This window comes from Chroicocephalus ridibundus, chromosome 7 (genome assembly GCF_963924245.1).
Source record: "Chroicocephalus ridibundus chromosome 7, bChrRid1.1, whole genome shotgun sequence".
NCBI classification, from domain to species: domain Eukaryota; kingdom Metazoa; phylum Chordata; class Aves; order Charadriiformes; family Laridae; genus Chroicocephalus; species Chroicocephalus ridibundus.
In genome coordinates, this window is record NC_086290.1 from 18,450,269 (window position 1) to 18,471,329 (window position 21,061).

General features: G+C 66.4%; 2 protein-coding genes across 4 annotated transcripts; one reads left to right on the plus strand and one right to left on the minus strand.

Moving 5' to 3' along the window:
* Positions 1-35: 35 nt before the first annotated feature.
* Positions 36-16,779, minus strand: OBSL1 (obscurin like cytoskeletal adaptor 1). 3 transcript variants are annotated; one of them, XM_063342613.1, is made up of 27 exons: positions 16,690-16,779; positions 14,353-15,453; positions 13,333-13,602; positions 12,866-13,126; positions 12,189-12,494; positions 11,780-12,067; positions 11,422-11,697; positions 11,017-11,289; positions 8,216-8,488; positions 7,551-7,826; positions 7,197-7,469; positions 6,601-6,876; positions 6,095-6,370; positions 5,730-6,005; positions 5,207-5,488; positions 4,134-4,409; positions 3,723-3,998; positions 3,366-3,632; positions 2,936-3,205; positions 2,591-2,857; positions 2,054-2,320; positions 1,595-1,707; positions 1,328-1,481; positions 1,063-1,224; positions 833-937; positions 437-703; positions 36-192 (listed from the first exon to the last, which is right to left on the minus strand). In XM_063342613.1, the coding sequence occupies exons 2-27, from the start codon at positions 15,392-15,394 to the stop codon at positions 185-187; spliced, it is 7,080 nt and encodes a 2,359-aa protein (XP_063198683.1). In that variant the 5' UTR covers positions 15,395-15,453; positions 16,690-16,779; the 3' UTR covers positions 36-184. The 3 variants fall into 3 exon arrangements, with proteins under 3 accessions (XP_063198683.1, XP_063198684.1, XP_063198685.1); XM_063342614.1 differs by lacking the exon at positions 7,551-7,826; XM_063342615.1 differs by lacking the exon at positions 5,207-5,488.
* Positions 16,780-18,197: 1,418 nt separating this feature from the next.
* Positions 18,198-19,894, plus strand: INHA (inhibin subunit alpha). The gene is made up of 2 exons (XM_063342625.1): positions 18,198-18,456; positions 19,161-19,894. Exons 1-2 carry the CDS (start codon positions 18,198-18,200, stop codon positions 19,892-19,894), a joined length of 993 nt encoding a protein of 330 aa, XP_063198695.1.
* Positions 19,895-21,061: the final 1,167 nt, after the last annotated feature.

The window sequence follows — 21,061 nt, forward strand, 5'->3', positions numbered from 1 at the left end:
GCGGCTCGCTGGGGCAGAAGAAGCCAAGTCAGAAAAAAATGCTGTTTAATGCAGAGCCCTGACGCCAGAGCAGGCTAGGGGTGATGTCTGTGTGTCCATACATCCCAGTGGAAGCATGAGCCCCATCTCCCAGCAGCAGCATCCATCCATGTGTGTGCAGTCCCTGGGTGCCACATGCTGGCTCCTAGCTCCCTGTGGGGACAATGGGAATCATGGGGAGCTGCAGCATCCCTAGAGCTGGCAGGCCACCCAAAAAGGGTGTCCCAGCCAAGGCGAGCACAGACTCCTGGTCCCATATCCAGCCTGCTCCCCCTACCCCACCACTCAGACCCTTGCAAGCAGAATGGCATGGGGACAGGGCCCCTGATGTCCCTCTGCTGTGAGGCACAGCAGCACCGCCAGCCCCCAGTGGTGTCCCCCCCAGGTACCCCCTCACCCTCCACGAGGAGCCGGGCGGTGGAGCGGTCATCGAAGGCATCGCAGGTGTACGAGTCCTCGTCCTCGGGGCCCACGCGGTGGATGATGAGCGTGCGGTAGCAGTCCAGGTTGCAGATCTCGTACTTGTCACCGGCAAAGATCTCGGTGTCCCCACGGAGCCAGCGCACCCGGCCCCGGGCGTGGGACACGGTGCACTCCAGCGTCGCCTTGTGCCGCGCCAGCACTGTCTTGTCCCGCAGCGGCTTCACAATGCGGATGGGCAGCGCTGGCGGGCAGGGGGGAGCCGTCGGCATCGTGGGGTGAGCAGGCTCCCGTGGGGACCCCATGAGTTGACCCTGCTGCACCCCAGCCCTGGTGCTGGAGCCCGGCCAGCCCTCACACCCCACACTGGTACCTTCCACCCGCAGGCTGGCCTCCGAGGTGGCCGTCCCGGCCGAGAAGCGGATGAGTCCTGCATCCTCGGGGCGCACACTGCAGAGCAGCAGGAAATGCCGGGTCCCTGGGCAGGGAGAGGCTGGCTCAAGGGGACGGTGACAGGCACCCATGGTGTCCACACAAACTCCCCTTGCTTGAATTTGTCCACTCCCAGCCCCAAACAAGTTGTGGGGCCACGTGCACGCCCACCTTCTTGACGTATCTTCACCATGCTGGAGACCTTGATTTTCTCCCCGTCCTGGAACCACTCGCCCTTCACGTCTCCATGCGACGCCTCGCAGGTGAAGATGGCGTTGTCACCCTCCCGCACCTGGGCATCCTGCAGGTCCTGCACGATGCGGACCTGGCGCTCTGTGGGCGAGAGGCAGGGTGCCAGGGTGGCCGAGGGCAAGGGGGAGTGGGCAGCGCGGGGTTTGGGGGTGCGCCTGCCCCCGTGGGAGCTGGGTGGCTGTACCCTGGACGTGCAGTGTGGCGGAGGCCCAGCAGTCGCCCGCGTCGCAGGTGTAGGTGCCGGCATCGGCCAGCTCGCAGCGGCTCAGCTGCAGGACGCGGCGCCGACCCGCTGAGTAGATGCGGCAGTGGGGCCCCGGCCGCAGCTCCTGCCCGTCCTGCTGGGGAGAGCGCGCTCAGCACCCTGCTGCTTTGCCCTCCCATCCCCTGGGGGAAGCAGGGAGGAGGACATGGCTGGGTGCTGCTGGAGACGGTTGGGGTGAACCCTCACCTTGAACCACTTCACCTCCGCGCTGGGGCGAGACAGCTCGCACTCGAAGCTGGCGACCCCTGTCTCTGGGACCCCCAGGTCCCGTGGGACCCTCACCATAGTGACTGGAGGCTCTAAGGGGGGAGGACAGAGGGCAAGGAAGGTTTGGTAGGGGAAAGAGACGGGCCTGGAGCTGCGGGGATGGGGAGCTGTGCCCGGGGCACCTCAGCATGGGGCGAGGGTGGCACTTCCCAGGGCACCACCATGGGCAAGCACTCATCTCTAGTGTCCCAGCTGGCTCTGGACCCAGACCCCGGCTGGGGGTTCCCCACTGCTGAGCTCACATCTCCTCCCTGGGGTCAGGGGGAGACTGCCCAGCGTGTGCCTAGAGCAGCCCAGCTCAGACGCTGGGACCGAACGGCTGCAGGATGGGCAGCGCCGGTGCCACGTGCCCCCCCGAGCCTGCCCCGGTGACCGTACCCCGCACAAGCAGGCGGGCGCTGCAGCGCAGGGTGTCAGCAGTGAAGGTGACGGTGCCCGAGTCCTCCAGCGCCAGCCGCTCCAGCGTCAAGCTGTGCCCGCAGCCCGTGGCGCTGATCCGGCACGTGCTGCTGGGCTTCACCCGGATGCCATCCCGCGTCCAGACCCCAGGCACGCTGGGGTGAGACAGCTCCAGGTGGAAGGTGGCCGTCTCCTTCTCGAAGGTCTCCACGTCTACCAATGGTGTCCGGATCGACACCTTCCGGGCTGCAAGAGACCTGTGTCCGCGAGCGGGTGCCTGCTCCACCTCAGAGCCCTCGGCTCCCCAGTCTGTGCTTGCTGGAGCAATCCCCTAAATCCAGCCTGTTTTACCAGGCTCCCACCCCTGCCCATCCCTGACCCCGACACTCACTTCTCTGTTCCCCCACGTACCAGCTCTGCCCACACTCTCTCCTCCAGCCTGCAGGGCAGTTGCAGCAGGCGGGTGCCCTCCCCGTCCCCAACCCCATCCATCCCCGTCTCCGTCATGGTACTCACGCTCCACGCAGAGCTTGGCCTGCGTGCGGTCGTGCAGGCTCTCGCAGCGGTAGGTGCCGCGGTCGGCGAGGCCGAGGCAGCGGATGGTGAGGGTGCGCCGGCACCCCGACTCCTCCAGCTGGTACTTGCTGCCCGGCTGGAGAAGGACGCCCTGCTTCAGCCACTGCACCTCGGCGGCCTCGTGGCTCACCTCCACCTCCAGGCACGCGTCCCCCTGCTCCTCTGCCACCACGTCCTGCAGCTTCCGCACGAACAGCACCTGCGCCTCTGTACGGTGTGCCGGGTCAGTGTCTGGCCCCAGGGCTGTGCCCTGGGCTGTGCCCATGCAGGCTTCTTCCCCCTCACCTTGCACGTTCAGCCGAGCCGTGGTCACCAGCCCCTCGGCATTGGCCATCACAGTGCCCGCGTCGCCCAGCTGGCACTGCTGGAGGGTAAGGCTGTGGCACAGCCCGCTCCTTGTCACCAGCAGCCGCCTGCCAGGGACCACGGGCTGGCCGTTCAGCTGCCAGGTCACAGCCACATCCTCGGGGGACACCAGGCACTTGAAGGTGGCGTCCTCCCCCTCCAGCACCGTCAGGTTCTGCAGCTCCGTGATGATCTCCACTACCCTGGGAACTACAGCCAGGGGTGTCGGGGCACAGCACTGGGGACCCCCCGATCCTGCAGAGCTGCTGAGCATCCCCACACCCCCCTGCCATCGCCATGCCCAGCTTCCCCACCACCCCCATGGCACAGCAGTCCCCGGGGTGGTTGCCAAGCCTCGGGCACGGCTCACCCTGCACCGTCAGCATCGCCAGCGTCCGGTCGTCATTGGACTCGCAGCAGTACTCGCCGGCGTCCTCAGGCTCCACGCGGCTCAGCACCAGCGAGCGCTCTCGCCCCTCCGCCACCATCTGCCGGCGGGGGCCGGGCGCCAGCGCCCGCCCGTCCTTCCGCCACACCACGTCGCCCCGTGCCTTGCAGAGCTCGCACCACAGCACCGCCCGCTCGCCCTGCCGCGCTCGCACGTCCGACAGCCCCCGCAGGAACTTCACCCGCAGCTCTGCACGGCCAAACCCCCCACGTCAGCACCCGCTGCCACCATGGGGGGGGACCCCAGGCATCCCCAACTGTTCCCCCCCGTGCCACCCACCTCGGACGCTCACGTCAAACTGCATCTGGTCATGGGGGGAGAGGCAGGTGTAGACGCCAGCGTCCTCCTTGGCCACGTTGCAGAGGACAAGGCTGTGCACGCGGCCGTCCCGCCGCAGCTCGCAGCGGTCGCTGGCCACCACTGCCTGCTGCGGGCCCAGCCAGGTGACATCGGCTCGCTCTGAGGAGGTAACGGCGGAGAGCACAGCACTGCTGCCCTCCAGCACCAGCAGCTTCTCCCGTTCCTCCCGTTTGTTCACAAACAGCACGGGTGCCTCTGTGCCAGGGGAGCACCAGGATCAGCCATGCCTCCACTGGCGGCACCAGTATGGTATGGGGGCACGAAGCTCTTGGCGCAGGGCAGGGAACCACTCCCGTGCCCAGCGTGGGTGAGGGACACCTCTAGGCTCACCTTTCACGTGCAGCGTGAAATACACCTCGTCATCACCAGCATCGCAGAGGAAGATGCCGCCGTCGCCCAGCTCCGCTTGCTTGATGGTGAGGCTGCGTGCGGGGCCCTCGCTGCACACCAGCAGCCGCCCACCCGAGCGCAGCGTCTGCCCGTCCTTCTGCCACTGCACCACCGCCGTCTCCGGGGACAGCCGGGCCACCAGCGTCACGCTGTCCCCCTCCAGCACCTCCAGCGGGCTCTGCGCCTCCTCCTTGTTGACAATGCGCACGGGCCTGGCTGGGGGGCATGGGGGACAAGGCAGGGCTCAGGGGTGACCCCGCAGCACAGGGCAATGCGGGGACAGGACGGTTGTGAGTGGAGAGGTGGTGATGCCCACCGTGGGTCACCGTGGGGCAAGGAGGGCTGTGGGGCTGACGGAGGTCATGGTGCATCCAGCTGCAGGATGCTATGAGTGGGTGGGGGTTGCTGTGGGGCTGGCTGGGGGTCCCCACCTGGGACCAGCCAGGGGTCCCGGTGGGGCAGGTGTGCAGGCTGGTGGGGTCTGGCAGCTCAGGGACCCCTCGTGTAAGGGGACCCAGGCTGGGATGGCAGCAGAGCCTATCACTCCTGCATCCCTCCCTGCCCAGGCAGCTCGGCTGCCGGGTTGGGGCCATTAATTTCGGTGTGTTTCCCATCCTGAGCACCTTGCTGGCGAGCCAGGACACCGGCCTGTGCCAGGCCCTCTCCCACCCTGCCCAGTCCTCCATCTCCAGCTGATAAGGGTCCGGGCTGAGCTCAGCCCTTGGCAGCCGAAGCAGGAGGAGCGGCGCCTGGGAGCCGGCCAAGGCTAAATTTAACCAGCCCCTGGCTGGGGGAGGCAGGAGGGACATGTCTCGCCACGACCCTGACATGTCCCTTTCTGACCAGCAGCTCCTGCGGGGATGGGGAGAGGACTCCCGCCCTCCCCTGCCACGTTGCCACCCTGGCCTCTGCCATCAGCGGGGTCACAGAGGCGTCCCCTCCCCTCGCCCAGGGCTGTGGCACCATCCCACCGTGCTGGGTGTCCCTGGGGCGCTGAGCTCCTGCCAGCTCACCCGACACCTCCACGCTCGTCACCACGCGGTCGCTGGCAGCGTCGCAAATGTAGCACCCCGAGTCGCTGGGCTGTGCCCCATGGATGGTGAGCTGCCGCAGCACCCCACGGGCCTCGACCTGTACCCGCTCACCCGGCTGCACCTCCTGGCCCTCCCGGAGCCAGCACACGGTGGCATCAGGCCGGGAGAGCTCACAAGCCAGCACCAAGTCCTCCCCAGCCACCAGGCAGCGATGCTCCACAGTGCCTGTGCTGCCCACGATGGTCACAGGTGGCTCTGGGACTGGAAAAATGGTCTGTCACCACAGGAGCAGCAGCCTGTGCTGGGTGCTTCAATGGCTGGATGCTGTCCAGACCTCCTCTGGCTGCAGCTGGGCAGCACAGGGGTTTCCATGAAGCCCCCGCGTGGGTGCTGCCCACTCCCTGTGTTCCCCCCACCAGCCTCCCCACGCTTGCTGCCACCAGCCAGCGACTCAACTTGGTCCTCACCCTGCTGGCCATCCCTCCCAGGACCTCCCACTCACCTTCCACGGTGACAAAGAAGACGATGCTGTCATCCCCGGTGTCGCAGAGATACTCCCCCGCGTCCCTGCCTGTGGCGCCCAGGATGACGAGGGAGCGGCGTGTCCCGTCCTCCTCCAGCCGCACGCGCCCCGTGTCCTGCAGCTTCTCCCCATCCTTGTACCACTTCACCTCCCCGTGGGCGTGCGAGAGGTGCACCTCCAGCACCAGGTCCTCCATGGCCTGGCAATGCCGGTGGGTCGGCAGGACGTCCCTCTCCAGGATCCTGACCAGCGGGTCTGCAGCACCCAACACCAGCAGAGGTGGGGTCTCCAGGGTCCGTGCACCCAGCACCCCCCACCAGGCTCTCCCCCAGCCTCTTGCTCACCCAACACTTGGACAGTGAAGGTCACTGTATCATCGGCGGCGGCGCAGATGTATTTTCCAGAGTGCTCGGCTCGAGCGGCAGGGATGACCAGGCGGCGGTGGGCACCCTCCTCCTCCAGGACCAGGCTGCCCCCAGCCTCCAGCCTGACGCCCTCCTTGTCCCAGCGCACGGGCGCATCCGCACAGGACAGCTCACAGCCCAGCATCACCGTCTCCCCCGGGGACACCGTCACGACAGGGGGAGGTCTAAGGGGCTGCAGGATCCTCACCGGCAGCTCTGTGGGGACAGTGTGGCCGTGATGCAAAGCAGTGCAGGGACAATATGGTCCTGGGGATACCTCTGCTGCCAGCCCAAGGTGAGAACCCATGGTGGGTGGCCCAGCATCCAGGGGGTGGGCACTCACTGCCACCGTCGCTACAGAGGAGCTGGTCCCCCTCGCCCAGGCTGGGAAAGACCCTGCAGCCAGAGCCCTGCCAGTGTGTCCCAGCTCCCGGGTCCCCCCTGACCTGACACCCTGACGTCGAAGGAGACGGCCTCATCCTTGGTCTCGCAGATGTACTCGCCCATGTCCTCCGCGCTGCTCCTGGGGATGAGGAGGCAGCGCCAGGCCCCCTCCGCCAGCAGCAGCAGGTTGTTGGTCTCATCCACCTCCAGCCCGTCCTTGAACCAGCGCACGGGAGCGTCCGGCACGGAGAGCTCGCACCGCAGCTCCACGCGCCCTGGCGCCTGTGCCAGCAGCTCCAGCGAGCGCTGGGGAGGGTGCAGGATCCTCACCGGCGGCTCTGCCGGGCACGCAGAGGAATGGTGTGAGACCTGGTCTCTGTACCGCTCCTGGCTCTGCTGTCCCTGCTTACTGTCACCTGCATCCCTGTCCCCGTGAGGCTGCGGGGGAGCCTCTTGCCCCAGTGCAAAGGGGCAGGGGCAATGGGCACACAGTGCCAGCCCAGCCCAGCTGGAGGGGGGCACCCACCACCCCCAGGGTGATGCAGCCGCATCCCCTCCTCTGTGATGTTCAGGGCAGGGACCAGCACTGGTGACCCCATGGCACACAGCCGGGGCAGTGCCGCCCTTCCCGGCAGGACATCCCTGCTGTGCCACCAACCTGCCACCAAGACGTGGTAGGAGACAGACGCATCCCCGGCATCGCAGATGAACTCCCCCGTGTCCTGCAGCCGGGCGCAGGGCAGCACCAGCCGGCACCGCAGCCTCTCCTGTTCCAGCACCAGGTTCTCGCCCTCCTCCACCTCCTCCCCGTCCTTGTACCAGTGCACGGGGGCCACAAGGTGGGACAGCTGGCACCACAGCTCCACGTGCTGCCCAGCCACGTAGGTGTGGGGGGCCTCCTTGTTGGAGCCAACGATCCTCACGGGTGCCTCTGTTGGGGGGCACATGGCGGGGCTCAGCCGTGGTGGTGGGTGAGCCCCGCAGGAGGACAGGCACCCCCCGGGCAGCTCACCGCTCACGGTCACCCTAAAGCTGGTGGCATCGTCCCCGGCATCACAGGTGTACGTCCCTGAGTCAGACGGCGCGGCTGCAGGGATGTGCAGCCTCCGCGAGCATCCCTCTGAGCAAATGGCCAGGACCTTGGTGGGGACCACAGCCTCACCGTCCTTCAGCCAGTGGACGGGGGCCTCTGGGGGCGACACGTGGCACTCCAGCAGCACGGGCAGCCCTGCCAGCACCTCCTGGAGCTGCTGTGCCTCAGGCACAGGGGCGATGCGGACCTGTGGGGCTGAGAGGACCAAGACCCTGTGTCACTCGGCCTCCATCCTACCTGCTCTGGGGCCAGTGGCCCGGGTCATCCCTGCCCTGCGGCACTGGCAGCTGAAAGGTGAGGGAGAACAAGGACTGGGGTTCGAGGTGGCATAACCCATGGGCAGGCAGTGTGGCTGTGCCCTGGGGTGCGGAGGGACAGTGTGGCACAGGGCTCTGGGAGGAGGCAGAGCAGCTGACCTGCCCCTGCCCGCATCCCCCTCCAGCCCAGGGGCACGGGCAAGGAGCCACTCGCACAGATGTGAGGGGCAGCTGAGATGCTGCAGCCACCAGTGGGATGGCAGGATGAGCTGGGAGACAGGGCAGAGGGAGAAGGGGGAGAGGGCCATAGCTGTGCATCGCACCCACCTGCCACAGTGACAGTGTAGAAGACGGAGTCCCCGCCAGCATCGCAGACAAACTCCCCGGCGTCCTGCGGCCGGGCGCAGGGCAGCACCAGCCGGCACCGCGGCCCCTCCTGCTCCAGCACCAGACTCTCGCCTTCCTCCACCTCCTCCCCGTCCTTGTACCAGCGCACCGGGGCTGCCGGACGGGACAGCTGGCACCACAGCTCCACGCGCTGCCCGGCCGTGTAAGCATGGGGGGCCTCCTCGTTGGAGCCAAGGATTCTCACCGGTGCCTCTGCCAGGGAGAGACACGGGGCTCAGCCAGGATATAAAGACCGGAGCAGGTGACGGTGGCAATCACAGCCCTGTGTGGAGCGATGGCTCCACTGGCTCATTGTTTTAAGGCTGGAGGGCACCACCTCATCCGAATCCCGCATAGCACAACCGGCTGGGCTGCCCTGCCTGGTGCTTCCGCTGCTCCTCACCCGTCGCACCCGGCAGGAGCACCCGGCTTCCCGCCTAGCTGTCAACCTCTGCCATGGCCCAGCTCCCACAGTACCTGCCCTGCTCTGCCCTGGGGCAGAGCTGAGAGACAAGGAGTGGGGGATGCAGGTAGGCAAATGCCTCATTAGAGAGCCCCAGCACTGCTAATTGCCATCTGTGATGCCAGCACCAGCCCCCGTGGTTGCCCTGCCAGGGGATGACCATCCCTTCACCCGTGTCCCTGTTTCAGAAGCTGCTGGGTCCCTGCCTGGTGCTTCTGTCCCGGCTCAGCCCTTGGCATTTGCTCACACTGCAGCACAGGCACGTGGCTTGCTTGTGGCCAGAGTCCCCATCCCTCCGGCTCGCCTGGACCCGGGACACCATGCCAGATGGCGGTGCTCGCTGAACGCCACCTTTAAAGGGTTACACACAAAATGTGTCCCACTGCTTACATCTCCCAGCTGACTTGAATCCGGACCTCGAAAGCCAGAGGGGCTCCCAGTACAAGCATGAAGTGACCAGCCCTGCTCTTTCCTGGGAGATGCATCCCCTGCCCGCAGCAGCCATCACCGCCCGCCCGGCCACATGCTTAGCAGCAGGCTGTAGCTGGCCCAGACTGTGCCATGCTGCTCAGCCAGCCCATAGCTCCAGGCAGGCATGGGGCACAGCCGTCACCAGAGCACGCTGGTGGCCGAGCAGCGACCTGCCCTTCTCACGGCCCGCAGCTGCCCCGTGCTGGGTGTCCATGCTGGGCATCCGGGCTGCAAACTTCCCAGACAGTCTCCAGCTGCGATGCCCAGGCCCAGCAGCACACCGCAGCCCCGCAGCGTGCCCGAGCGGCGCGGCGCCAGTTTGCAGCATTCAACCTGCACCACGCTGAGCCTGCGTCCGCCCGGCTCCCTGATCAAACGCTCGGCGGCCGCCTGTCTCCCTGGACCTGCTAAAAGCAATCACGTCGCTGAAGTGCGGCTGGAGATGTTGAACGGGAACCCAAGCGAGGAGGGGGCCATGTGCCAGCCCTCGGCGGGCAGCATTGCTCTGGCCCCAGCCCCACCGCCAGCTCCAAGGGAGCCCCGGCACTCAGCAGCTGCCGGAAAACCCAGAGGCGTGTGGGGGCGGCCGGGCTTGAGGCAGCCGGGCTCCACGCTGCAGCCGCCCCTGGGGATAGCTGGGATGCCTCGGGGAAACCCAAGCGTGCCACAGCAGCGCTGACCGCAGCAGCCAGCCCAGCACTCCTGCCAGGGGGGTGCCAGCGGGAGCCTCCTGGCACCCACACCGAGCCCCACCGGTGACACCAATGGCGGAGTCCTGATCGAACCGAGCCAGTCTCTCTAAAGACCCTTCCATCTAAGCTATGCAAAGCTGCTCAGCTGAAAGGCTGAGCTTCAGCAGATGGTGTCTCCCCCTCCCACCCGAGGGAAGCCGAGCTCTCCGTGCCCCGCACCCCCGCGGGCCATACGGTGCCTCCTGCCTCTGCCCACAGCACGCGCTGCCTGTCCTTCCCGCTGGCCATTTTGCCTTCATCACACTAAAACCCTGCCTTCTTCACCCACTCGGCGGTCACCACTTCACTGACTCTTCAAGTATCTCTTATCACTCATCCCATCTTCACTCCTACATCCTCTGCCATCAACTTCGGCACGTTGCCATGTATTAACACCATGGAGAGGCTTTACCGCTGCCGTCACACAGCCTTTTAACCGGCCTTTACCTCTGCCCTGGTCACCTTCCTGTGGTTGCGGGATTGTGGGTTTCGGGGCCAGCAAGGGGAAGTCTTTCACTCGCTTTCAGCTTTCATTATCCTCTGCCAGCCGGCGACGCCAGCAGCCGCTCCATGGCCAGGGCAGCCACTGTGGGACGCCGTCCCCCCCTCACACCCAGCAAACACCACCCGACCATCGGTATCCAGGCAACCACTAATTTTCAGGTCAGTAATTAACACTGTCCATCAGAACGATGTCTGACTGCAAGTCACTCCACGCCAGGTGCTGGGCCCACTATTTTTAGGACCTGGGAGGAGGGCTTGTTTACTGGCCGTGGCAGAGGTCCGGCAAACACCCTGGCATGGAGGGGTTGGGTGCCCTCAGGTGCCTGAGCGTTTTGGACTGGCAGAACGAGCTGTCCCCTTTGCCAGTCAGTCCGGGTGGTTTCACGCACCAGAGCTGCCACAAAGAACCCGACTGACCGACCTGCTGGTGAGGACCCGGCAAGAGCAGCTCTGAACAAACATCCCCAACCCCACAGCAGCGACGTCGACAGTGACCCATGCTGCGGCACCCCACACCACGGAAAAAAATCCCCCAAGAGGTGATCCCATGAGTTCGCCTGCATCTCACCCACCTGCCACGGTGACAGTGTAGAAGACGGAGTCCCCGCCAGCATCGCAGACAAACTCCCCGGCGTCCTGCGGCCGGGCGCAGGGCAGCACCAGCCGGCACCGCGGCCCCTCCTGCTCCAGCACCAGACTCTCGCCTTCCTCCACCTCCTCCCCATCCTTGTACCAGCGCACCGGGGCCGCCGGACGGGACAGCTGGCACCACAGCTCCACGCGCTGCCCGGCCGTGTAAGCATGGGGGGCCTCCTCGTTGGAGCCAAGGATTCTCACCGGTGCCTCTGCCAGGGGTAACACGGGGCTCAGCACGGGCACTCAACTGATGGCAGCTTTTTGCCCCACCATGGGGACAAGAAGAGGGGCAGGGGCACTGCTGTCAGGAGGTGGGGTGTTGCATGGGATCCCCAGCTCACCGGTCACGGTCACCACGAAGTTCACAGCATCGTCCCCAGCGTCGCAGGTGTACACGCCGGTGTCGGTGGGACCTGCCGAGCGGAGGAGCAGCCTGCGCACGCAGCCCTCTGCCTGCACTGCGATAACGTCATCCAGGGGCACGGCCTCGCCATCCTTCAGCCAGCGGACGGGGGCACCCGGGGGGGACACCTGGCACTCCAGCAGCACGGGCAGCCCCGATGACACCTCCCGGAGACGCTCGGCCTCAGGCAGTGGAGTGATGCAGACCTGCGGGGCTGAGAGACATCGCAGAGGGGTGAGAAGCATCCTCCAGCACGAGAGCCGCTGCTGCCCTCCTCCCAGCAGGACGCTGCTCACCTTCCACGTGCAGTGTGGCTGAGTCCCGCACGCTGCCGGACATGAAGGTGACCTGGGCCCCGCTCTCAGCCACCCGCACTCCCCGGATCAGCAGCGAGTGCTCGGTCCCATGGCGCTGCACGCTGCACCGGCCTCCCACAGCATCCTCCTCCTCCTCCTCGCCCAGCCTGGCGCCGTTGAGGAACCAAGCGCCCAGCACCGCGGCCGACAGCTCCAGGGAGAACCGCGCGTCCTCGCCATCCCGCACCCACACGTCCTGCAGACCCTTCTCCAGGTGAGCTGCTGGGGCTGGAGCACAGCCAGACTCAGCCCCACTGGCACCGGCCAGCAGCGTGCTGTGGCATGATGTCCCAGCTGGAAAGAGCCAGGTCCTGGGCAGTGGGGAGTGTCCCCAGCTTGGTACCCTCACCGAGATGCACGGAGCCAGGGAACTCCACGGGGCAGCTCCGGCCATGCTTGTTGGCGGCGCAGACGCGGAAGCAGTAGTCGGCCTCGCGGGGCACGCTGTCGCCCAGCACCCGTACGTGGCCGGGCAGGTCGGTGGCGAGGCACTGCACCCACTCGCCCCCGGCCACCTCCCGCCGCTCCAGCAGGTAGCGGCCAGGGGGGCGGAGGTGGGCATCGGGAGCTGGGCACCAGGTCAGCAGGGCAGCATTGCTCTCCGCCACGCTCATCTGGGCTGCCACCGGCGCGCTTGGGGGGTCACGCTTCACACCTGCAAGTCACAGCCTGTGTTGCCTGCTTGGGGACAGCAGCGAGGCCCCCAGCGGGGTGGCATTAGGGCTGAGTGGGGCTACACAGCCTGTTTCTCTGGGGGAACAGAGAAACAGGCACTGTCTGATGGAGAGGAAGAAGAGGATGGAGAGGATGGTCTTGCTCTGGTGTAGCATGGTGCTGGTTACGGGGATTTGTGAGTGCCAGTGAGACTCGGGGCCTGGAACCCTGCTAAAAGCCCACTTCCCCAAAAACCCATCACAGCATCACGTCCCCAGCATGGTGGGTGCCCACCCCATCTCTCCCCCCGTGTCAGCCCCCTGTGGAAGGGCAGGATGGAGGATGCAGGGCCCTCCCAAGCCTGCGGCTTACACTTGACCCGGAGCTGGGAGCACGACTGTGATTCCCCGACGGCGAAGGAGATGATGCCAGCGTCCTGGCGAGTGACGTGCACCAGCACCAGGAGGTGTGTCCTGCCGAAGCTCTTCAGCACAGTGCGGGGCGACTCCCGCAGCTGCAGCCCGTCCCGGCTCCAGCAGATCCCCTCCGACACCTCCCGCGTCTCCACACAGAAGACGGCATTCTCCCCCTCCATCACGTCCAACTTCCGTGGCAGCCGCTTCGTGATCACCCCTACGAGAAGAGATGTGTGAGGGCTGGGGAGGGATGCTGGGGAGGGGGCTGGGCTCCCTGGGGTGGGAGAGAGGAGGAGGAGGAGGAGGTCGAGGAGGGGCAGCAGCAGACACCACGGCCAAAGAGTGGAAGGGCAGATGCTGGGGGTGGTGGGGAGCATGGCGGGGAGGGGCACAGGAAGGCAAAGCTGGAGACCTTCCCCCCACCTCGGACGGAGACCTCAGCGATGCTGCGCCCCTTGTCCTTCATCTGGCAGAGGTAGATGCCATCGTCATCGGTGCGGGCGTCACGGATGGTCAGGCGTCGTACCACGCCTCGCTCCTCCATCACGTACTTGTGGCTGGGCTGCAGCTCCCTGTCCTCCAGGTACCAGGCGGTGGGGATGGTCTCCAGCGGCACCTGGCACTCCAGCACGGCGTCCTCCCGCTCCGCCACCTCCACGTCTGCCAGCTGCACCTGGAACCGCAGCCGGTGCTCTGCCACCGGGAGAGATGGGTGCTGAGGGGGTGCGTGGGGCACGGCACCCACCGGCAGCCCTTTGCTGGGGGCTCTCCCAGCTCACAAATAGCACCGAGCCCTTGGCCCTTCTCTGCCCCTTTCCTCTTCGGTCCATGTGGGAACAGCACTGCCCCTGGGATGCACGTCCCCCAGAATGGGGGGAACCAGTGCAGGGGCTGGGGACACCCAGCGATGCCCACAGCATCTCAGCAGGCAGTTTTTGGGGGTGCAGGAACATGTACACCGGTGCGATGTGACAGGTGGCTCAGCGGAGGGGAGCAGCAAGGTGCTGGGTCACCCCAGCCATGGGCTGTCCCCAGCTGGGAGGGCAGCTCTGGGGGACGGGGCTGCCGCCAGTGCAGACGCTTGGAGCTGTGCCCTGCAGGGCTGCCCGCCAAAACCACTCGGCACTCCAGGGGAATTTGTCACCAAGGCACTGTCCCCGCTCCCTGCTCACGGCTGGACACCCGCAGCCCTCCAGAGATACCACCTCTCTGCTTGCGAGGAGAGAGGGCCAGGGAGGGGGACACAGCTCCCCGGGGGAGCCCAGCATCCCCGGCTTCCGGCCCATAGCTCCATCTGGAGGAGCCTGGGGTGACCCCAGCTGCATGGGGCAGGAGGGAGCCCAGGGATGCTGGGCTCATACGCAGATGCACCCCTGCCGGATGAAAACCCCTGGATCCCCCCAGTGCCTGGTGGCCCCTGGCAGCCCTTGGCCACACTCCTACCTTTCACCTGGAGCTGCACCGCGCTGAGAGTCTGGCCGGCAGTGTTGGATGCGGTGCAGATGTACAGCCCCTGGTCCTGGGGTTTGCAGTACAGCACCTTGAGGATGAAGTAGCCCTCCCGGTCCTCGTAGACAAGGTGCCTGCGTCCGGGGATGAGGGGCTCACCATCCTTCTGCCAGATGATCTCTGGCTTGGGCTTGCCGGTGACGTAGCAGCGAAATTTGGCATGCTTTCCCGCACTCACGGCGAACACCTTAGCCCCCGGCACCCCGGCTGGCACCATGCCGTTGGGCACCTGGGTCTCCGGTCCTGTGTGCCGTCCCACCACGTGCCACCGTCGCCGCTGCTGCCGCTCCACCAGCAGCTGGGGGCCATCAGCAGGACAGCCGTTGGGGAGCCCCTCCGGTGGTGCCCGTGGTTCAACCAGGAGCACGGCAGCAGCCAGGGCCTCCCGGGAACCGCTGCGTGCCCGGCACACGTAGACCCCCCCGTCCGGGGGCCGGGTGCCGAACAGCTTCAGAAAGTGCCAGTCCTCCGGCTCCTTCCCCACCTCAAAGTGGCTGCTCTCAAAGAGGTCGGAGAGCTTGCGCCCATCCTTCTCCCACTCCAGCACCGGGCAGGGCTGGCCGGACACCCTGCAGGTGAACATCACGTCCTCCCCTCGGCACACCCGTGTGGATGAGGGGGCCACAAGGAAGGTGGGTGCCTCGCCACCCGAGCATCCATCCTCCTGCAGGGGCTCCCCCACCTCCACCTTGAGCGTGGCGGCGGCGTAGGTCTCGCCAACACTGTTCCTGGCCTTGCAGATGTAGAGGCCGCTGTCCTGGGGGGTGGCATGGGACACCAGCAGGCTGTACAGGTCCCCCTTGGCCTCCACGTGGAAGCGGTCTGAGGGCTCGATCGGGGTTTTGTCTTTCTCCCAGAGGATGCTTGGCTGGGGGTCGCCCGTGATCTGGCAGCTCAGGACCGCGTCAGCGCCACTTTGTACCGTGAAGGCACGTGGATAGGCCAGGAACCTGGGGGCTCCCCTGAACCCCTCCATCGCCACCTTCCCAGGGTCACGGCAGGAGGCTGGCCAGGGCAGCAGCGGGGATCATCAGCCTGGGGGTATGCACAGAGCAATGGGGGTGGGGGCTCAATCTTTGGCGAAGGAACTGGCATGGACCACTGCTGGGAGGAGGCACCCCCCCCCCCGCCTTCCCAGAGCGAAGCCCCCAGCACTGAGCCTGTGTAGAGGGAGCATCACCTCTGAGCACCCCTGCCCTGCTGGATACGCTCCTGTCTCAACTCGAATCACCCATTTCCCAGCCCAGCAGCAACATAAGAGGTGACAAAAGGTGACTCCTTGCACCCCGAGGGGCCGGGGTGCCCACAGCCCAGGCTGCCTGCCCCAGGATCGCAGAGGGGACCCCATCTCCGGGGAGGGGAACCCCCTGCCTAGACAGGGAGCAGAGGCAGCTGCTCGCTGGCTGCTGGGGACAGGGATGGCCAAGGCGGGACGGCCCCAGCCCGCCCCTTCCCCACCACCCGCGGGGCATTCCTGCGGTATCGGGTGGTGGCGGAGCCGCATTCCTGCAGCATCTGGGCTGGCTCAGCGGGCAGGTGCTGATACGGGGCTGTCGCAGGCAGGAGGCACCCGGCCCCATCCAGGCGCGTCCTCCTGGGCTCAGAGGGGCAAGGGACCCCCCCGCCCTGCACCCGAGGTCACCCCGTGGGGCTCTGCCATGGGGAAAAGTGGGGCTCTCCCGGGAGCAGATCCCTCTCCAGAGTGTGGTCCCGCAGGCAGGATCCAGCCCTTGGCTACTGAGAGCCTTGGCTGGATATAATCAGCCCCAGGGGCAGAAGGAAGGCTGGGAAGGGGCGTCCTGGTTTCAGAGGGCGCTGCCTCTGTCCCCAGCGAGCTGTGCCCATGGTCATGGCCAGGAGTGGGGCAGGGTGCTCCGTGCCTCCCCTGGGCGAGCGCACCCCGGCCTCTGCCCGCACCACGGCTGGGGCCGGTGCGGAGGCGCTGGCCTCCCTCAGGCAGGGCAGGGGGAAGAGAAACCAAAATACTCCCTGAAAGAGCCAGAGGGGATGGTGGGAGAGGGCCGGTCCCCGAGGAGTGGCAGGGACCAGAGCCAGCTTCTCCTCCCAGACCCCAACCCTGAGGATGGTGCATCTATTCAGAGCCACCTCCCCGGCCACATTCCCAGGCACAAGGGCCACCCCATGGCAGCGCCCGCAGACTCACACCGCCCTAATGGCTCAGCCGTCCCACTGCCCCTTTCAACCACCCCCTTCCCCCATCACCCTGCCCCATACAGCCCCACAGCCCACTCCCGTGCCCCACGCACACACCTCGCTCCGCCGCCTCTCCCCCGCGTCTCCCAGCGCCGGCACCAGCTCCTGCCACTTCCCCCAGCTCCGCTCCCGGGTGTCAGCACGCAGGGACCAAACGTTACAAATGCCTGCAGCTGCTGTCCCCAAAAATACCCTCTGATGACACGCTGGGTTGATAAGACTGAGCCTGCTCCATTCAGCGCCTCGCCGGGGCAGGGCTGGACTATGTATAGCAGCCTGGTGGGAGCCACCCGGCCCGGAGCAGGCAGGCAGCGCTCCACCTCCGGAGTCCTGGTGTGCCACAAACCCGGCCATGCCTCCGTGATGGGTCAGCCTGTGGCAGGAAGCAACACAACCAAATCATGGGAGCATGGCATGGGACACCAGGCTGCAGTAGGACAGGACATGCCATGCTGCACAGGGTGGGATGTGCCACACCAGATGCTGCACGAGATGCCAGGCTGCAGGGGACGGGGTGTGCCATACCGGCCATGCTGTGTGGGACATGGGCCTGCAGGAGGAGCGGAGGGGTGTGGAGGCTGCCCACCACCCCGCAAGGCTGCCAGATGGGGCACGCCTGGCACTGTCCCCACAGGCAGTGGCGGGAGGAAGGGCAGGACATGCTGGGTCCCCTCACAGCCTGTGCCCCTTCTGGCCCAGGAGCCAGCCTTTGGCCAGCCAGCCTAAGCCAAAAGGGAGCATCCTTCTCCCGGCATTGCTGCAGGGTCTCGAGCTGGCCGGGCTCTGCCTCATCTCTTCCTCCTTCCTCCTCCTCTCCTGAAGTTGGTCCAGCCTTCCCCAACCCCAGGCAGCATAGGAACCTCTTGCCATCCCTCCTGCTTCATGTCCCCAGGACCTCGCCAGCCTCCAGGCTGCCCTGGAGATGCCACAGCCCCCCACCCTCCAGCCTGCCCTCCCCACGGTCCCGTCCTCACATCCCGGCTGCCCCGTGACCCTGATGTGTCCAGCAGGCAGGAGGGTGCCCTGCCTGCCACCCCCAAAGTGCCTCCCCACACTGGGGGCTTTTAGGGCTCTGGACCCCATCAGGTCCCTGCCCAGATGTCCCTGTTCTGCACAGCCGCTGCCATCTCCCACTGTCCCTCCAGAAGCTCCAAATCTGCAGCTCCTCCACCGTGGGGGGCACCCAGCATTGGCAGCTGCAAAGGTCACCCAGGGTGCCCCCTTCATCCCTGCCAGCACAGGAAAACCTTCCTGGCAGCACCCTGCCTGCAGCCCGGTCTCCTCAGCCCCACGCACCCACTGCCTCCGGCAGCATCCCCCCGCTGCGCGAGCGCCGTTCCCCCCCCCAGACCACACTGTCCTTGCAGTTCTCGCATTCCAGACGTCTCAGCGCTTTCGCTGCCCAGAGATAATATTCACGGCGAGCAGACGTTTGCGTCAGTGTCAGATAGGTCTCAATGCCACCCTGCCCCGGGGGGAGCGCAGCGGGCAGACGGGCTGGGCAGGCAGGCAGCAGCCTGCAGCAGAGCCCCACGATCCACCAGCCCCCCGCACGCCCCATGGTCATGCTGCTCCTCCTGCACCTGCTGCCTGCCATGCTGCCCACCGCCGTCCTGGCCGGCTGCACCGGGTCTGGTGCCGATCGGCAGCTCATCCTGGACAAGGTGCGGGCTCGGGTGCTGGAGCATCTGAGCCCCCCGCTTCTCCAGGAGGAGCCCCAGAAGGAAGCGAGGAGGGTGCACCGGAGAGACATCCTTGAAAACACCAAAGTCGAGCCCACGGAGCTGGAGGACACCTCCCAGGTGATCCTCTTCCCTTCCACAGGTGAGAATGCCCTGGTGGGATGGAGAGGGCGGAGGGGTGAAGCAGGGTCGGGGTTTGGACAATGGGGATGCAGCGGGATGGAGGGGCTGCCATGGGGGTCTGTGGGAGAAGAGAAAGAGGATACACCAGGCTGGGGCATGGGTGAGGTGTGTTGGAGAGCCAGGAGGTGGAAAGGGGTGGCAGGCAGGGACAGGCAGAGCAGCCCAGGACACAGGCAGGGGGAGGGGCAGGTGGCACAAGAGGGTGCCGACAGGCTGGGGAACAGCTGGGCCAAGTGGGATGTGGAGAGATGGGGAGTGCTGAGGAGAAAGCAGGGTGGGATAGAGTGGGATGCTCAGGAACGGGGCAGGATGCTGGGTAACAGGATAGGATACTAAGGAACAGGGCAGCATGCCCAGCTATGAGGCAGCATGCCCAGCTATAAGGCAGGATGCTGGGGGACGAGGCAGGACCCTGGGGGACAGGGGCAGCAGAAATGGACCAGCATGAGGCACAACGGGGCTCAGCTGCCAGGCGCAGTGTAGTGGCTGCTGCACAGCGCTAGACATAAGCTCCCCCACAGCCTGCCACAGCCCGCGCCGGCAGCTGGGTGCCATGCCAGCACCCTGGGGACCCTCTGCAACACCTCACCTCCCGCCTAGCATCGGAGACCCTCCCCGGGTTTGGGTGCGCACCCTGAGCATCTTTCTACCCCCTCCCCGCAGACGTGCCCTGCGAGCCCATGCAGCCGGACAAGCTGCTGGAGGAAGAAGGGATTTTCACCTACCTCTTCCAGCCCTCGGCACACACCCTGAGCCGCGCTGTGACCTCTGCCCAGCTCTGGTTTTACACCGGCCCCTCGGCCGCCCCCAACCACTCAGCCCCTGACGTGCTGACCCTGTCACCGCAGGGCCGCATGCCGGTGACGGCCACGGTGGTGCGGACGCCCGAGCACTGGACAGTGTTTCACTTCGCCCCGGCGCTGCTGCCCCAGCTGTCGCAGCCGCTCTTCGTCCTCCTGGTGCGCTGCCCCAGCTGCCCTTGCCTGGCCGAGGGGGACAAGATGCCCTTCTTGGTGGCCACCACCCGGGCGAAGGGCAGTGAGAGGGCTCGCCGCTCCGCCGTGCCTTGGTCCCCGGCCGCCCTGAGCCTGCTGCAGCGCCCGTCTGAGGACCTGGCTGCCCATACCAACTGCCGACGAGCTTCCCTCAACATTTCCTTCGAGGAGCTGGGCTGGGACAAGTGGATTGTGCATCCCAGCAGCTTCGTTTTCCACTACTGCCACGGGAGCTGCGCCGAGGGCCACGGGCTGAGCCACCGCCTGGGCGTGCAGCTCTGCTGCACCGCCCTGCCTGGCACCATGCGCTCCCTGCGCGTCCGCACCACCTCCGACGGCGGGTACTCCTTCAAGTACGAGACGGTGCCCAACATCCTGGCCCAGGACTGCACCTGCGTCTAGGGCATCCCGCAGCCCGGCCCCGGACAGTGATCCCACCCAGGAGTCACTGCTCGCCCAGGGGACCCCCAGCCCCATGCCACCAGGACCAGAGGGATCCACTTGGGGGGGGTTGGGCTGTGTCACCCTCCCCTGCGCAAGCCAGAGTTTTGGGTTGCCCCTGGTACAGTCACGCTGCCAGACCTGCCCCGCAGCCATCCCCAGCCTGGAGCAAGCCGCGATACGGCAGGTCTGGGACAGGCACAGCCTGGGGCAGAGGTACCGACCCCCTGCCAAAGCCAGCCCGCTGTCTGCAACCAGCTCAGCCCCCTGTTTCTCCCCACCTGCTCCCCCCCAAGCAATTTTTACCCTCCCCCCAAAAAAGGACTGGGGTCCTGCTCCTGCTGCGGAGTGCCACAGCCTCCCTGTGCTCCCCGGCACGGCCAGGCTGCCGCGGCAGGGACCGGGATGTGCCAGGGCGAGCCTGTGCCAGGACCTCGCACCGGTGGCAGGGCTGGTGGCACGCACGGCGCTGCAAGCGAGCCCTCTCCCGGCGGCACAGTCTGTTGGAAAGCTTAACGGGATGAGTGAAATAAAGATGTTCCTTTTAACAAAACAGCCTGGAAACGCCAGCTTCCACCGGAGGCAGCCACAGAGGTGGCACACAGTGGAATGCGAGCTCCTCGGGGGCTTTTGGCCAGAGGAGGGAGGGGACAGGCGAGTGCTGCAAGAGGGGTCCGGCCGCAACCTGGGGTCTCAGAGAGGGGATTGGGGTGCCTTGGCCAAAGCCAGGGCATGGCGTGGCTGGGTTTGATCTGGCCCTGGGGCAGGGGAGCGTGGGGCAGCATCCCTTCTGCTCCCGGTTGCAGTGGGATGGGGAGGCGTGGGGGCGGCAGTGGGATGGGGAGGCATGGGGAAGCCCCTCACAGGGCCCCTCGCTGAGGACGGGACCACGTAGGAATGCGGGCCGCAGCAATCCTGCTCCGCCAGGCCGACGGAGGAGGTCCCGCACGGCCGGAACGACTGAGTCACCCCGGGCCGAGCGGGGAGGACCCAGGGCAAGCCAGCAGCGCTGCCCGCCCCAGCCCAGCTGGGCAGGATTCCCTTCCCACCCCTTCCTCCCAAAGGACCGGATGCAGCAGTTCAGTACAAAACGTCTCCAGCCTTTACTAATATAGATATTTAAAAAAA